At 43.5% G+C, this 17,555-nt stretch overlaps 1 protein-coding gene across 10 annotated transcripts in view; it reads right to left on the bottom strand.

Moving 5' to 3' along the window:
• Positions 1–17,555, bottom strand: part of NFIA (nuclear factor I A) — a 231,420-nt gene that overhangs the window by 54,765 nt on the left and 159,100 nt on the right. For all 10 annotated transcript variants that reach the window (XM_090146780.1, XM_031603416.2, XM_031603459.2 and 7 more), the window contains 2 exons: positions 17,375–17,492; positions 14,748–14,875 (listed from right to left, as the gene is read on the bottom strand). In XM_090146780.1, coding sequence (XP_090002906.1) covers positions 14,748–14,875; positions 17,375–17,492 — 246 coding nt within the window. The remainder of the gene's footprint in view (positions 1–14,747; positions 14,876–17,374; positions 17,493–17,555) is intronic.

Raw genomic sequence — 17,555 nt, 5'->3', positions numbered from 1 at the left:
AGATTGCACAAGTGGATTGCATTAGCTATTTCAAGGAGGTCCAGCTCCAAATGCGTGCAGTTTTCTGGAGTTGGAAGCAAGTTGTGGCTATAAAACGTAACGTGGCTAAATAAAACAAATGTACATTACGGGACATAGCACAGCGAGACTGGTCATGAGGAAAACTGAACAGCAATCATTTCTTCAAATATATCATCATGACAGAACCATGCAAGTAGCTTTCTAATACAAAGACATATCAGAAAAAGCCGTTTCATATAAAGTTGGACTTCTCTGGGTGATTAATGCTACATTCAACAAAGGAGACAGTGTCTGTCTAATTACATTAAATACTTATCTTCTAGGGATTGGCAGGGTGTTTCTGCTCAATGTCACTTTTCATGACAATGTAATGATAGATCCGTTTACTTACCAGTGCCATTAGCAAAAATTGTACTGTTTTCTCAACTGCCCTCATATCACAAAAATATTTGATTAACACACTGTAGCTTATCTAATACTCTAAGCAACATATTCTGCATAGTTTTCTCTCTATTAAAAGAACAAGATTACAGCTTGTAAAATTTTTATTGCACTCACACAAAAATAAATGAATAATGTGAGATACACTTCAAGTATCTCACTGCTTCACAAAATGGGTTTATTTAATTTTAAATATTAACTTGTGCTTTAAACATCAGGATTTGGGGGGGGAGGAGGGGGGGAAACTAGCAAACAAAGTACTCTGAGGTGCTGCTTCCCATCCAGCCTTTAGTTATTATTTCCTTTACATATCAGCACGTCTTTTGAAACTTTAAATACCTTGGGAGGAAAGAAACAAAAACTGTTTCATTCCTTTGCTGCAAAATAGATAAGGCCATCTCCCAAGTATTTGGAATTCACTGCATCGTGAACTGACTCCTCACAGTCACACTTCCGTGCCAACATACAGAGAACAATAACCTCTGGAAGAATGCACACAGCTAAGGCAGTTTATATAGTAACAAGGTAATTTCATAACCCTATATTGAAAAGAAGGGCTGAGAGGTAACATCCTTGCAATATATATCAGCTACCTGATTTTTACTAACAAGGTTAAACTGCTATCTGATTGTCTCAGCACTCTTCATAATTCACTTTTTAATGGATGGACAGGAAAAGTTAGCCGTGTATGGCACAGATCACTTTAGAAATAGGACAAGACAGCTCAGGGCAGGATCTGAACACGCTCCTTCTTTCCATAGGATCACATCAAAAGTCTATGCTTAGCCATACTTCCCATCTCCTCCCGAATCCTCTGAGAGGTAGATTTCTATATCAAAGTTAAATGGCAAATTCAAAAGACAAGGAATCCTTTGATTCTTCTTCCTTTGAAAAAGAGGTGTCACCATCAAATGGTCCCAGGTCGAACGGCCAGGTTCCCACCGTGATGCTCCATATGTGTGCAGAAGGCACATGGGCAGCAGCTCTGCTCCTGGAGGAGCCAAGAACATCAACCCCATTTTGGTACAGCGCTGCATGCTGCCACAAAACAGTAGCACCACCAAACTGGCCTCCATTAGGTCTATTCAATACAGCAGCAGTGGGGTTAACTAACACTGGCCTTAAATCCCATGCAAGGATGACATTGCTCTCAACCACCCCGTATGCTCCCCCAAAATAATAGCAGATTTAGGATATTCGTTCCCTTAGCTGCGAGGGTTTGGGGTGTGCCTGCAATTATCTGGAGATAAGTCTGACACACATTATCCTTCTATCAATGACATTCCCCTTAGTAGCCAACAGATTATCAGCAGCTTTGTGATATTCCAGGTGTCAAAGAAGAATTTGAAACCACAACAATTGCCCAAACAAAGGGACAAAAGATGGGATACGTGTTTCTGAGCCCTGCATATCAATTTAATATGTGCAGCTGACAATGATGCAAATGTCCTCGGGAGAGAGGCAGCAAGATCCGTGCCCAAACATACACACACCACCGTCAGCAAGATGGCAGGGAACAGAAGCAGTAGGATTCCCAGCCCAGGACACATGCCTCAGCAGGCAGAGCAACCCAATGAAACAATCCTCTGGTCGGGGAGAATTTTGGAAGCACCTGATATGGAAAAGGGCCCTAAACAAGCCAGATGGTACTTTTCGCTGGCAGCAGAAAGTAGGAGACAGCCAAAAACATTACAGCATTTCCCCAAGAGGCCAGCAGATCGATTTTTAACCATTTTTTTTTAAAGCGACGCTATCAATATAAAAAATAATGTTTCTGTGCATTTCTATAAGGCTGATTTTATGAATAACTCACTTAAGAAGGCAACAACTGGAAGAGATGAGAAAGGAATGGACTCCCACTTTCCTGGGGTGGTTGCATATTCGACATTGCGTTTCTATTCAGTTGCTGCCACTGTTTACTCTGAATTAAGTGCCAGTTTTTGTTCAGGGTTTTCCACTTAACGTTAAAGAGAAAAAAAATCTGTAAAAGTAGAGAACGGGCACAATGGTTCTTATGACATGGGAGAAACACTGTTTGTAAGGCTGCTTTGCCCTCTTTGTCCCCCACAAATTACTGGGTTTCTAGATGATCATCTTTTAACAGAGGGCAAACATTTATTTACTACCTACAAGTTCCCATTTGGCTACGGATTTGCATAAGAAATACAGCTGTTTTGGGGATCTTTTAATTTTTAAAAGCTCCAAATGGCCAGAATTGGCAATTCTGCCTGGATTACAGGACTGCTTTCAGGACTCATTTTGACGTCAGATGTTGAACCTTTACTTTGACAGTCCCAAGCAGTTTCTTGAACAGCACATTCAGATTCCGTGCGGCCAAGTGGTTTGCACTCGAGGAATGGAAAAGGGATGGAGGCTGTATGAGCTGAAAGGGCCCAGAGAGACAGAGGAGCTGTGAAGCAAGAGGACAACCAGCACCCTTTGTTTCAAACACACACCTCACGTTGAGAATTGGCCAAGCTCAGAGAAGAGTCAGGATGATGCCTTACTTTCCTTTGTCACTATTTTAGTTCAGAGCAAAGGCAAGCCCTAGGATAGGGTTAAATCTGGACTACATCCAAAGTGCTTTCTCCTGCTTGGAGCACAGTGGTGCATTAGCGTACTGCATTACAGATAAAACTCCTGGAGACAAACGTGGGCTGTTGTAATAAAATGGGACGTTACTCTGAGTACAAAGAAAAATAATCCATACATTTACAATTTCTCCAGTCTTACTGACTGTAAATCCTTCCTTTGAAAATACAAGGTATTTCCTTCCTACAGGTGGAACCTAAGATTTTGCCTCCAGCCCTTTCTGATTTAAACAGTCCCACTCTTTTCAGCACTGCTGTTGGACGTGAGGATGCAGATACCACCTCATCTCGTTGGCTTTTTGGAGTTCAAAGATCTTAAGGCAAATCCCAGTGAACCAAATGAAGACTGCGCACAAAACTTCAAAACACAGCCTATAATTTTCCAGCTAATTTTAGCTACAGGATCTCTTGTGTTATGCTTTTTGGTGTATATCACACTAAAAATAGCATCAAGCACTGATGTAAGAGGAAAGCAGGAGGAATGATCTCACCAGGGCTGCAGGCCCAGCAAGAGCAGCATGGGCAAGCAGAGGTGGGACGTGCTATGCATTACCTACCTGCCTCTAACAAGACCTCAATGAACTCAGAAGAAAGCTGTAGTCAGTATGCACACTAGATGGAGAGGATGAAGATTTTGTGGAGCCAAAAACCAAAGAGTCACTTGCTAGTGGCTGTATGGAGAACAGCTGAGGGGTAGCACTGCATTTGTGCCACAAGGTCTGGGGTTATCAAGGTTCCAGATCCAGAGGAATAACACAACTTCCATCATAGCACATATACTTTTCTGCAGGTATAGAATGGCTCTGCAGCCATGCAGCCAAACCATTGCTGCAGATTGCTCTGCTCCCCTATGCTCACTGACTGTGGTCAAAGTGCCAGGCAGGCTTAGCTCTAAAGAAGCTAAGCAGGGAATGATTTACTCACTATTTCAGGCAGTTAAAAAAAAAAAAGAAAAGAAAAAAAAAAAAGAGCATCAAACAGAATGACCAGGCAACAGATTTAAAGCAGGGAAAAGAAGTGGTTCTTCTCTACACAGTGCTGAGCTAAGCTGGGGCTCACTCCCGTGAGATGATGCAGGAGCCAAAATAAAGAATGGGTTAAAAACATCTGAGCACATCTCCACTGAAGGCTGTCAAACAAAGATGCAAACAGAGCCTCTGGCTCCTGAAACCAAGCTGCTTGCTGCCAACATCTGAGAGGCTGCACTCCGACAAGCAGCACTGAGTAGCTGTCCTGCTGTTAGATTCGTTCCTCAAGTGTCCACTACCAGCTCTTATCAGAAGCAGCAAATTGGGCTAGGTGAGTCTTCAGTCTAGCTAGGAAGAGCCATGCTTTTTGATGTGAGCATGTGTAGGCTGAAATGTGCTGCTCCTAGCTGCTGAGAAACAGGAGAATTGCAATAGGTGTCCAGCTCAGGAAAGTTAATATTGCAGGAACACTCCTGGATTTGTGCAGAACTGGTGGATGAGGAACATCCAGAGTCAGCGCAGCGCACACGGTGTGGGAAAGGAAACAGAGAAGGAGGCGTAATAGAGTCTGCTTCCTGTTCCCATTCCTGCACCATCTTCTCTCTCTCCCCTAACACTTCTCATTGCACACTTTAACTTTGTGTGAGAATGCTTGCCTTAAAGCAAAGCCTGTTTTCTCATTCAGAACAAAGATCAAAATGAGTACAGTAGCTGCACTGTGTGCTGCGCGTAGTGATGGTTGTACTGGGAATGTTAATAAACAGTGCCAAGAGCAGAACTTCTGCATAAAAAAAGGGTGTAGGTTACATCTCCCCCTCTCCCCCATTTCATACAATATTTACACAGCTGTGCTTTGTAAAATGCGTAGGGGAGTTTTTTGTTATTATTTTTTGGTAATTTATTTACCTAAGATAGCCCAGCATCTGTTTTGTGGTGAGCTTCTTTCACAAAGTTTCACAGTTGCCTTGACTGATGCAAAAGGAGGTCACGGTCCTCGCTCAGTGATCCTAAAACCATTTGTTTCAACCACTTAGCCATCCTGTTTGGCTAATTTGTGTTCAGCTCTGTGTTTTTGGTTTGTCCTATGCTTGGAAATGTGCATCCCTTGGGGACTGGTCTGGCTAGGTGAGTATTTTAGTTATCTGTTTTATAAAATGCAGAAGTGCACAGGAATTTGGAATAATATGCATCATTTACTGGCTCTCAATATGTTCTGGATATTGGCTCTGAAGACTACTAATATTTTCCAGCTGCCTCCAAAACCCAAGTTTAGTACAGCCTCTGCAGTGGGTCCTTTCCCATGACTGCCTACACAGGTGATGGAGAATTTTCCTGTGTCCTGAAGAATTAATAAAGCTGAACACTTCTGTACCAGCATACCAGGAGATAAAATATTGCTTCTGCTTCCCAAACACATTAGAAAAAGCAACTCTGCTGATCTCAACTGCTAAGACAGCACATGAAAGGAATGCAGTCCATTTCCTAACCAAGATCTAATCTATAGAAGAGTTTATAGATCCAAGTCAACATCCTGAATTGGTCCCAGAAGCAAATAAAAAAACTAGTTCAACTTTCAGAAGACAGGTACAATGCTCTCAGTGCGTTTAATCCCATTTTGCAATTAAACAGTCCCATGCTGCACTATCAGATGATCTTCAAGGATAACTGTATCAGAGCAGAGCCGTCTGGAGCTCTCAGAGTTGTGTTTGACAGACTCCAAATCAGCAAGAAGACAAACAGAGAAGTCCTCAAACAGAGAGGGCTTCTGTCCTCAATAATTGAGCTTTCAGAGCTCGCTGCAGAAAAGATGTAGAAAGCGTCTGCTTTTGTCGCTATCCTGAGGAAGAGCATCACTTTCACTTAGTGACATAAGTAAAGTATAAACTACTTCACTGCCTTTGCTTTGTTTCTGTATGTCACACAGGAGAGCTGGCAGAACATAGCTCAGCCAGTGAGGACATCTGAAGAATATTAGGAACGTGGACTATTGATGCAGCACTCCCCTCCCAGGAATCCCTTCATCTCCAGGAGGCGTTTCTCCAGCCTGTGTCAGGGAAGAGTTTTCTATGCACTAAATCTTTCCTATCAATCCAAAGAACGACTCAGATGAGGCCACCCACGTGCAGAGCCAGAGATGAGCTCAGGTGCTCTTACTCCTACCGTGGCACACTGAAGAACTGCTTTTAACTTGGTCATTAAAGTCTGTGCAAACGGCACACGTGGCTGATGGTGTCGGAAGCAAAGCACTTTCTGCAGTTTTTAACTAAGAATTCCTGCAGGGCTCTACCCGTTTTTCAGTGATGGACTTCCTGATGTCTGGAATTAGATGCAAAAAGCAGAGCTGCAGCACTGAGTGCGTGACTTCTCCGGGACCATAACAAAGAGGTGCCTTACTCATGGGGCTTCAGCAAGCCGGGTATGTGCCCAAACACCTGCGTGGGACTTTTGGTTGTACTCAAAACAGAAAGCAGAGTTTAGGCTGAATCTCAGGGCCAAGCTTGTTGTGGTGTCTGCTTTATGAGAGAAAAAAGGAGTCTTTGAGAGGTGTGAAAACATACAGAAGTTTTCAGTCTGAGCGGACTTTTCAATTAGTATTTCTTTTCCCCCTTCTCACTTCCTTCTATGGTATAGAAACAGTAATGCCAACAGCATGGCATGTTGTCACAGGTCTCATGCTACTATTGAATTGCCAAAGAAAAGCTGAGCTATTGATCCAGTGGTAATTTGCTGTCAAGATGACTATATCTATTATAGCAAATGAGTAGTGTTAATCATTCAACTTGATGGACATTACTGCAGAAGACTGACAATGCTCAAAGCACCACAACTGACCTGCTGCATTTTTCCTGGCTCACTAAGCTCTTGATCTGTGCTGTTCTAGCAACTTAGAGTTTTAGTTAGCCATTAAGGTGCAGTTCTGAAAAAATTCTGTTTAAAATAAATAGCAACTTACATTGGTGAGTAACTCATCAACTATGCAGCAGTCTGATTCTGATTGCCTGGCAGAGAAACACACACATTTCGTACAGTATCTGATAGAAGATCTATAATGTGCTAACACAAACCTATCATGTAGCACCTGTGACTAACAGATTGTGATATCAAAGTCTTGATGCCTAAGTGCTCCTGTAAATGCATTAAACTTTTAGCGGCAGGAACTGTAGACTGCCAGTGACAAGGAGCTGATATGGTATTTCAGTAGAAGTTGATAAAGTGTTATTACTCTAAGAAGAAACAAAAATTCTTAAAAACCACTGGGCAGCTTGTGTTTTGATGGGACATTGCAACACAGGGAGCAGGGATGAGGGAACACATGGACTGTAAGGAAGTAAAATTAAGTCAAGCTCCATATTTTGCAGTAGCTGGAGCATGCTCTCATACTACATTTAACTTCAGGCATCTGCCTGCTTACCTGAAACCAGCAGCATCCACACGGGCTGTGCTTAATTCCATGTACAGTCATGGAAGCAAGAAAGGCAGTGCTAGCCCAGACGTGCTCTGCTTCTCACCTGCAGCTGAAGCTGTGAGAGCTGGGAGAAAAGGGGGAAGTTGTGCATGGTGCTTTGGAGGTGAGAAGTATGGGTCTGAGTGGGAATGGGGAAGCAGGTAAATGAGTCCTAGGCACAGCACACAGCTTAACAAAGCTCAGGAAGCGCTCCTTAGAGAAAATAAACAGTTGAAACTACCTCAAACCTACAAGGCAGCAGGTTCTGTCTGCTGTAGCTCTCATGGTATCCGTAACAATCAGAAAGATCAACGCGGTGGAACAGCGATACAAGAGGACTAATGACAAAGAGACTAGCACAGTGGAAAGGTGTTACAAAGAAAAGTGCTCACTCATCTCTGAAGATTGAGGCTTGCAAGGGAAACTCCGCACAGGAGGGAACTCCAACCAGAAATCCTTCTCCAGGGGCAGTCAGCCCTTAAATGAGGTCTAAGAGAGGTGCAGCCAGGCTCCATCCCTTCCAGTCACACAGCTGAGCTGCCTTCACCTGTGCTCCCAGGGCTGAGCAAGTCCTTTCCCCTGGTGCTCAATCAGTGCTTCAGGCTGTGACTCAACAGTTACCACACAGTAACTTTTCAGCTTAGTGGTACAAATCATCTTAATGATATTCTCTCTGTTGTAAATCAAAACGTTCTGGCAATCAGAAAAACTTGATCAGTTTCTCGCCTCCCATTAGAAAAGCCAGACTATACGATGGCTGGAGGTCAGTCTGGTTGTTCAATGCTGTCTTGTGACATTAAGTACAAGGAAGGAAAAAGTGGCACTAGTGCCTGCTGATAGAATGCCAAGGTGTGCAATGAAGGTACAATCTTCATGGCTATGTGGGTGTGCTGCTTGGTTGTTCTTTACACCTGAAGAATTTGAGGGCAACACCACGTGACGTTTGGGAAATACTGAGTAAATGCAATTGGTTGGGATCCTGGATGTAGACCTTCTCCGGATATAAGAAATTGAGATGTTTCCTTGTTTTTGTCTTCCATAAATGGGTCTACGAGTACTCAACAAAATCAGTTTAAGTAAGTTAACAAAAGCCATGTAATTCCTGTGCCTACTTGCAATCGAATGACACGTGTCCACTCCAGCAAATCACAGAATAGTAATGCCAGAATTTTAGTTGATATTGATTGCTCTGGGTTTGAAGTTGAATGTTTTCCCAGCAAAAAAGGGATTAATTAAAAAAAAAAAAAAAATACAATCCTTACATTTTTCATCCTTTCTACAGTCACTATTTTGAATCTTTGTCAGTAGTGTAACACAGTCATTGCAAACTTCTCCGAGCTCTCAGTGTATGATGCTGCCTTTTGATGAGCCTATAGACCTTTTGCCTGAGGACAGCTTAGATGTACTCTGCATCACTGATGCTGGGTTATAACTATACAGATTTTCTTTTCTACATGGTGCCAGTTGACAACTGCATTTAGGGCACAAAGAACACAACCTACGATCTCCCCTGTACCACTTCTCTGGCATTTCCGAGACATAACTCTGAATAGAGTTTGAGAACAAACTCATCTGATCTATTCTTGAATGAGTCTTTCTGACCTGAGAGGCACTGATAAAAGGTCCTTTGTGAATATGGAGAAGAAGCTTTTTTGCATGCTGAAAGTCTTTTACAAAGACAACCCGTTCCGGATTCGAGAGGACAGTAGCTGAAACAGCTTGGACCAGTTGCCTTCTGTAACCAGCAACAGGGAGAGATATGGCACTCGTAAGTTAAGGGTCACTGCCACTGCAAGGAGAGTACTCCAAAATAAGATCTCAGCTCTACAGCTGCATAGAAATTGCTCAGAAATTATTTTCAGACAGTCCCATAGATGGTGGCATGAGAATGAACAGTTCTAGCCTGAGTGGCATAGTAAGCAATCCTGAGGCTGACTTTAACAGTATCTTTACTATCAAAGACGTGTCCAGCAGTCTAACAGGGAACTCTAGCCCGCTGGAAGTTCATATTATATTATCAACTTCATGAGCTGCTGGAACTGTAAATATGTCTTTCAAGCAGGCAGTGCGAGTGTGATTACTAATTCCCAAAGGTTTTTTTGCGCTGAAAGACTCAGCTGGTTCCTGGGTTTTTGAAGGTGAAGATGCACAAAAGATCAGCACCAGCAGAGTGATGAGAACAGCAGGATGGAGCTGGAGCAGGGGAAGGTGGGTGACCAGCCCATGAAAAGCCCCATCCGTCTGCCAGCAGGAGGACCAGAGCTCCCCCCTGTCTGGAAGTGGATGCACTGCTCTAAGCTGGGCAGGTCTACAAATGAAGCAGAGCTAACTGTCCCTTCTGAAATCTTGAGGAGGACAAACACCTTTCTTGGGGTTACTGTCCTCCAAGGACTGCACTCACTTGTGGAAATACAAGTCCTGGGAAGATCTAAGTAAAGAAATTAAGAGGATGCTCTGAATTTGCATTTTAAACATTTTTCCCATGCGATACTATAAGAAATACAATGGAAGTAAAATTGGCAAACACTATCCATATGCTGCGCTCCAAAATGACTGGCAGAGCACGATGAGAACATTACTGCTGGGCTGAATCAGAGGATGCATTAGAAAATGTGTAAGTAGGATACTGATATATATAAACTCAGTCTTCCCTGATGGAATTAAAAAAGGTATACATGTAATTACGGCTCACCCCTATTGCCATCAGACCTGCCACAGAGCTGAACGGGCCAGCTTTGTACCTGAGTTCAAAGCCAGGATGATGTTGCCTTATTTTCCTACTAAAATCATCTTTATCCTCTCTTGCCCTTCTTCTCAGTTAACAAGAGTTATGTACTGAAAGTGCTGAGATAAAGTAATGGTAAGGAGGATACCGCAAAAGGTATTTGAAAAGCAGAAGTAATTTACTACATGTCTGCTTTGTTTTACTTCCTAAGCCTTCCTGTTGTGAGAGGAAATTCATCTTTTCTGGCAGACTCCAGCCTTTCTAGGCCTGAGAGCTCCCCAGGAGCTTTCGAGTGCAGGTAAATGGATGTGAGACTCAAGGAGTACAGTACAAGAACACAGAATTAATGTCGGTTTTTGCTTTGGTTGTCACATCTGACGTATAAGGAGAGTGCTATATCCTTGCTTGCAAGAAGTATCTAGATGTAAAAAACACAAGGCTGAGTCCTCTGCTCGTTACTGCGGGTTTGAAATGCCAAGAATGGAAAGGTCATGTTGCTGGTGGGTGAAGCAGATAGGACCTATGCCCAGCAGGGTCTCCGCGTGAGACAGATGTGGGGGTGCTGGGAGCCCCCAGGGACATCATGAAGAAAGAGCTCCGAGGAAGGACTGTGGCTGGACAATAGGTGCAGCATGGATTCTGCACGCAGCGGAGACCCCAAGAGTAGGCACGAGGGAAGCATCCACTGCCTAATCTAAATAGCACACAGAGTGGTTTTGTCCTCTTCTGTTCTCCTGCCAGTTTGCACATATGTTCTGAGTATACAGCCTGCCCTCCAAAGACCACTTACAGGGGCAATCACAGGGAAGCAAAGCAGGAAGAAAGTATCCAAAAAGGGAATTTGTTCAAGAGAAAAAAATGGAGACAGATGTAGAGTGACTAGTCACGGCTGGCGGTAAATAACCCTCTGCCTGGAGTGCTCTCTATGAGGAGTTCACATGTTCCATTTCATATTTCCTTTCTAGGAAGTCAAATCTTTATTTTCCTGGCATTTGTTCCTTTTTTCTTTCCCTATATATTTTTCCCCTCTGTATGGTCTGAAATTGTTTTCTCCTTTTCCATTTCTTTTCTGTGCCGTGTTCTCTTTCAAGTGTGGCATTTCTCCAACCACCATGTGGGCCTCATTTCCCTGCTCTGTCCCAGGCAATACCTTTTGCTGTAGCCCTCTGTGCCATGAGCTCTGCCCTCTCCCTCTATACAGGCACAGTCATACAGAGCGCTCCACATTTGCTCCTGCATAATACTCCCCACTTTTTCTCATGTGCACACCTCACAATTAAGCAAATGCAACACACATAGACAGAATATTCATCCTCTCACTCCCATAAACCTGTCAAGGCGTAGAGGCCAAGGAGCTATCTCTGCCTAAATCTAAATCCCCTGTGAGGAAGCAGTCTACTCAAAGGTAATAAAGCCAAAGGATATATTATTATCTTTGGTGTGAATCCTACTGGGCTGGGAGGTTGGCTGCTGGTTCCTCTCTCTGAACTTTCCCTCCCAGCCAGAACAGCCATCCCACAGACAAGTCTAAGCTTCCTTTCCTTGGTCTGATTTCCTCCTCCCGTTGTTTGGCTGGTAACCCAAAGGACAGGGTTTAATTATGGAGCTTGGAAACCTGGCTTACGCTGCTCTGCCAGCACAGGACAAAACGTCAGCCTGCCTTCACAACCAGCATGGTTGTGCACCATTGATACATGCCTTATCCCACACAGCATAAAGAGAACCACAAGGAAGAGAAGCCAAGGGAAACAAAAAGATGGTTTTAGTTTTTAGACTTTTGAGAATTTCACTGAGAAAAAGCAAAACATAGAAGTTCAGCGATCACTGTGTGCTATAACAACCATGGCTTTTGATTGCAGGTTAAATAAATGGCAAGGCCTTTCTCTGGACAAGAGAGGTGTTGGAAAGGACAGATCCGAAACAGAGCAGGGGTTCCACCCCTTCTGGAAGGGAACACTGTGGCAAGACACCAGGTAACACATAAATGCTAACATCATTTGCGTGGCTTTCAGATGACCAATATATTTTCTAGGCAGATGCCCCATTGAAGACTCATGAAATGTTGCACATTTATGGAGACACAGCACCCATGTCAAACACAGAGGCCAGATGTCAGTCTCAGCCCCAGGGGTGGTTAATGAGGTAAGGCAGGTAACTGTGTGCTGCACTGGGGCAGGATGTGTCCCTCTGTTACCGTAGGGGAGCATCTTGTACCAGCTACACACTACTGATGCCCTGGAATGAAAGGACAGCCCAGTACCATCTTGTCCTTCACCACCGATGAGCTGGGGCCCTCTGGGCAGTCTCTGCCAGCCATGCTCTCATAGGTGACCCTGTTTTACAGAGAAGCTGAGGCAGTGAATTCAGAGAGGCTGCTGGAAAGTGATGGCAGAAATCTCAGGGCGTGGCTGTGGCTATAGCACAAAGATTTAAACTGCATCCCATGCAGGCAGGATAAAGCTCTTTTTCTTCTCAGCCATGACAGTGATAGATAGCTTGATGAATCTGAGCTATATCTAGTCGGTACCTGGCTCCTTATGTTGCAAGGTGATTTTCTGCCATTTTACAGGCAAGCCTCGTCAGAACCTGGGGTTTTTCTGTGGTGAGGAAGGTCATGAGGAAGGAAATGCCTTCTCTGCCTTGTTCTTGCCTCTCTGAGAACCTCAGGACATGGGCAGTTGTGCTCCTCCGTGATAAGCACCCAGTGGGTAAAGAGTAGTGGTGCTGCTTCAAACCCCGACCCCACACATGTGTAAGTACTTAGGTTCTCTTCTTGCCCAGCTCAGCACTGCAGTGCCACTATCCAGGCTGGACTTGGATGAGACCAAGATGATGACCACATGTGGGGAAAACCACCAGAAGTGACAGCAAAATTAATAGCCAACCTCTGGCTGTTGTACAAATGAAGAGCGTTTGCCATTAATAAAGAGGACCCCAAACTTTGGGGGGAGCTAGCCTTCAGTCTGACAATGATGTAGAAGCAGTGAAGCAGTCAGCATTTAGCCATCTGTGTCTGTGGAGGAGGTTGCGATCTCTCCTTTCGACGGGCGCTGAGCTTTTGTTCGTGTTTTTGCCGCTCCATGAGCAGAGTAGTTCAGTACAAGATGAAGCTCTGCCTTACATCATCTGGAGGCTGGAGCTGATGGAGGAAACAGCCCTTAGCATCCAAGGAGCAGGGCACCTCACTGAAAACACCAGAGCCTCAGGGACCGCGGCGGCATGGCAGTCACAGGGAGCCTGGCACTTGTCTGCCTGCAGGTCCACCCTCTGCTCCTGCCAAAGTGCCACATCTGCAGTCAATAAGGGCCCACAAGCTGGCTCCTCCTCATTAGAGGAGAGAGGGCAGCTGGCAGGGGATCCTCCAAGGGCTCTCAGGCACGGGAATCAGTCCCCTCCCAGTCTGGAATAGCCCAAATTTGGTGACTTTCTGGGCATGCAGTAAAGGACAGCTGTTTGACAGGGTCTCCAGAGAAAGCTGTGGGTATGTTTCCTACATGATGAAGGATATAGGTGGCTGGCCAAGTGCCCACAGACCTGATTTTAATGCTGTTCAGGTTGAATTTACTTTTCTGTGCTGTATAGTTCATTATACACAGTGTCCTGGACAAGCATGTGTTGTTTTAAAACAAAACCATACTAATTTAAATCCAAACAAACAAGAAAGGAGAAAAACATATGTGTTGCGAAAGACCCTTTGGGTTGCTTAGAGGGCCTTCTCAATGCTGGAAGGCTTCTCAAACACTGAGCGACGAAAGCACTGCCTGTGTTTATCTAACAAATAAGACTTCTGTTATTTTTATTGGCAATAAATATTTGAATATTGAGCTGTAACCAAAATGGAGACATCAGCTTCACCTTATATGTAGCACTAACCCAGAAAAAGATTTGCAATAGTATTAAGCACCCAGATGATCTCAGGAGAAGTGACCAACAGACAGCTGAGTACGCAACATAACCCAAAAGATGATCAGCAAGAAAGATCACACACAGAAACTCACTGAGAAAATGCAGAAGAGCTGCTTCCCAAAGCTTATGGAGTTTAACACCGACTGATAGCCGTTTCAATGTGAAGCCTCCAACCACACTTCACAGTGTTATAGATGAGATTCAGAGTAAGACTCTGAAAAGTCATTACCAAGTGACCTCAAGTGTTGTACAATGCTCGAGAAGTCCTTCTACCTTACATGAGTTTGGGGATATTTATTTAAACAGCATAACTGTGGGGCACACCCCAGACAGGTACTGCTTTTTTGCTAAGCGAACGTCACTGCTATCCCAGAACTGAATCTGGACATTTTGACAAACAAAGACAGCGTATCTTTTGCTACATTATTTAAATACTTAAGATATTTGGCAAAAATACAGAAGTGACACAGTACAGAAACATTCGCAGCTGCAGGAGCAATAAAACCACTACAGCATTTTCGTTAGGCTGACCTTTTCTCACAGGAAGTTACAAGATTTTGATCGTATATCACCTTCTATACAGCATTCAGTGTATTCCGATAATAAAACTGAGCAATACTTTTCTCGGGCTCCCGAAAGCCGTGGCTTACCTGGCTCCACTTCATGCCATCCACTTGACTGGCTGCCACTTCCTGGAGAGCGCCCTTGGCTTGTATAGAACGGCTCCTCACCAGGACTGTCCATCTCATCCTCCACAGATTTGATACGTTTTGTAGAGCTGAAAAAGTAAAAATGCATAATAAATACTGTGTATGAGGAAAGGAACAAAGGCGCTTCTTTTGGGACATAGCATGCTTGAGCACTGCTTGAGCCTAATCTGCTTTGGGTAAGACAGCAGACTGAGGGCCCTGAGAAGGGGGAGGTATGAGTCCTCCACAGCCACCCAGCCTCCAAGCATCCACTTTCTGTTTCTGATTTGCTTTATTTTCAATGGCTATGCTTCGATGTGAGACAAACAGCCTCTCATGGGGTTGAACTGAGCCCCTAAACCTGTGCTAATTTAACTGCTTATGAGACAGTTTAACATCTAGGCTATTACAGGTCAAAAAATAGGACATTCTTCAAAGAACACAGAGGTCAGTAAAAGAGTTTAATTTCTACTGCATTATTTTTGCAATTGGAATGAATATGTTAATGACATGCAAGTCATTTTAATTGTCAGATTTTCTGAACAGCTTATTCTGAAACACACAGTACAGGGCCCTCCAAACTTATATTTTCAATTTTTTAACTGTAGCTGTTTAATTAACCCAGATTTCAGTCCCCTAAGAAGTGCAGAAGAGTAAAAGATGGACGAATCCATTAGTGATTCATGTGCTTACATTATCATACAAGCGTAAGCATTTTTCTCCCTAAGTGTTTGCCACCAAGCATAAAAAGCCCCACTAGGTAACTCTGACCAGTGCTGACCTTTGTCAGACATCACACCTCCCTTCCCCTTGGCTCAGGGGACAGAAGAGCCCTTTCAGTGGTTTCTGGTGGTCGCTGACTCAGACTCAGCAGTTTGGTGGGGAGAAGATCCCAAAGCCAAAGACACTGAGGTTGGCTCTATTTTCTATAATGACTTACACAGACTGCGTGGGGACATTACTGAGAATTTCTCTTTTAAGTGCTTTTCCAAGGCTGTGTCAGCTCACTTTTTACTCCGAATCTGTATTCTATTAAGATTTAAAGCATTCAAGAACAGGCTCCTTTCTATAGAGGGAACATATTTAAAAGACATAAAATCTTCCTATTTCTACTGGTCTAAAACATGCAGCCTCTGCACAGCTCTCCACCCCAAGCTCTGCACAGGTACGAGAAAGCAGTTTGTGAGTAACAGGAAGGACAATTCTCGTGGTATGCACGGAATGTAGGTTTGGCCATTCCTTAGTTTAGAGAGTTGTTATGTGTCAATAGGGGAAATTGTGTGCGTACAATATAATTACCGCCTGATAATTCCTCTGAGTCTGTGTATTTAAGAATTTTTTTTTTTTTTTCTTACTGGGAACAGCCTAATGAGAGGAAAACAAACATATCACCAAGTTATTAACTACCCATGCTGTTTATAATTAGGTCCTTATCACTGCTAGCTATTTGCAGAAGAACACAAGAGCAAGAACGGAGCTCTTAAGTAACACTAATAACCCCACATCTTTGTTTGGGTGTCACAATCAAACTCTACCTGAGAATGGTGCTGGTGATGAGCACTGAACATAGAGTGGTTGCAGAGTTCAGATGCAAAGAAGAAAGAGAATTAAGTTTTTAACTGATGTGTAATGGAAATTGTAGTCACCGAGCTTCCTACTGTACACTAAGTGCAAGATGGAAAATATCCTTGCCATTGCTCCAAGCTGTAAGAAACTACGGCTAAGAGCATCCCTCCAAAGCTTTTCTTTTTAGAAAACAAAAACAACAGCTATATTCAAACTATAGAGCCTTTCTACATGTGTACTTGCTTACTGCAAAGCTGGTGGCACTGCAGACTGAGATAAAAATGTAAAACAACCCTGGGCTGAAGTTAGACTTTCTTGTCATGTCTTTGAAATAAGTGATCTGTTTTGGCTGTGGGGGAAAAAAAATCAATCTGGTTCTTTAATAGTGTTCAAGACTACTAGAATGACTGAGCTTGTTTATAAATCTAATCTCATGGATGGTTAAAGTAAAAGGATAGGGTAAAAAATAAAAAATATCCTTGTCTGGTAGGTGGCATCTAAGCCAAAACCGCAGTGAGACTCGGCAGTCATCGGCATTAACAATTCACAGTTTTCAAATAATTGAGTCACAAATTTCTAAATGCGATTTGAAAATCTGAACACATTATAGAGTAAGGCCCTAAACCTATGCTGGCTTCAGAGATAACACTTTAAGATCAAGGATGCACAAAAGTCTATCTTAAGGCTATCCAGCCAGGACAAAGTGCCAGGTCTCAATATGCTCCCACTTCTCTTCTGCCACCAGTAAAACTTCAGCAGTTCCAGTAGAACTGCTCCTGATACACCAACACAGGAGCCAGAGGTTACACGGGACAACACAACAGATTTCCTTCAAAGCCTGTATACACAAAAAGAATTGTAACAGCAATCCAGTTGAACGTTCAGCTCCGTGAATCTACAGCAGCTTCCCATCCTGAGGCCCCCAAACAACTTGTCAAATAATTAATGGTTACTTTCGCAGATGAGTAATGATGTTTGCTTGGGTTTCCAAGTAACTCGGCAGTAGGCAGAGATTAAATTACCTGGTAGAGGATGTGCTAGGTAAAGACCTCCTCATTGCTCCTGGGCTCATGCTGTAGTATGAAGAACTTTCCAAATCTGAGAGGGAGAAATTAGGGCCTGTTCCTGCAGCTATTGGTGCTGGGAAAACAAAAGAGAGCACAGTCAGTAACTCGAGTGAATATGGCATGAATTGCACTTCAA

The sequence above is a fragment of the Phasianus colchicus genome, chromosome 9 (assembly GCF_987193195.1).
Source record: "Phasianus colchicus chromosome 9, bPhaCol1.hap1.1, whole genome shotgun sequence".
Classification (NCBI taxonomy): Eukaryota; Metazoa; Chordata; class Aves; order Galliformes; family Phasianidae; genus Phasianus; species Phasianus colchicus.
The sequence above is the reverse complement of the archived record's forward strand: the minus strand, read 5'-3'. Positions and strand labels throughout refer to the sequence as shown.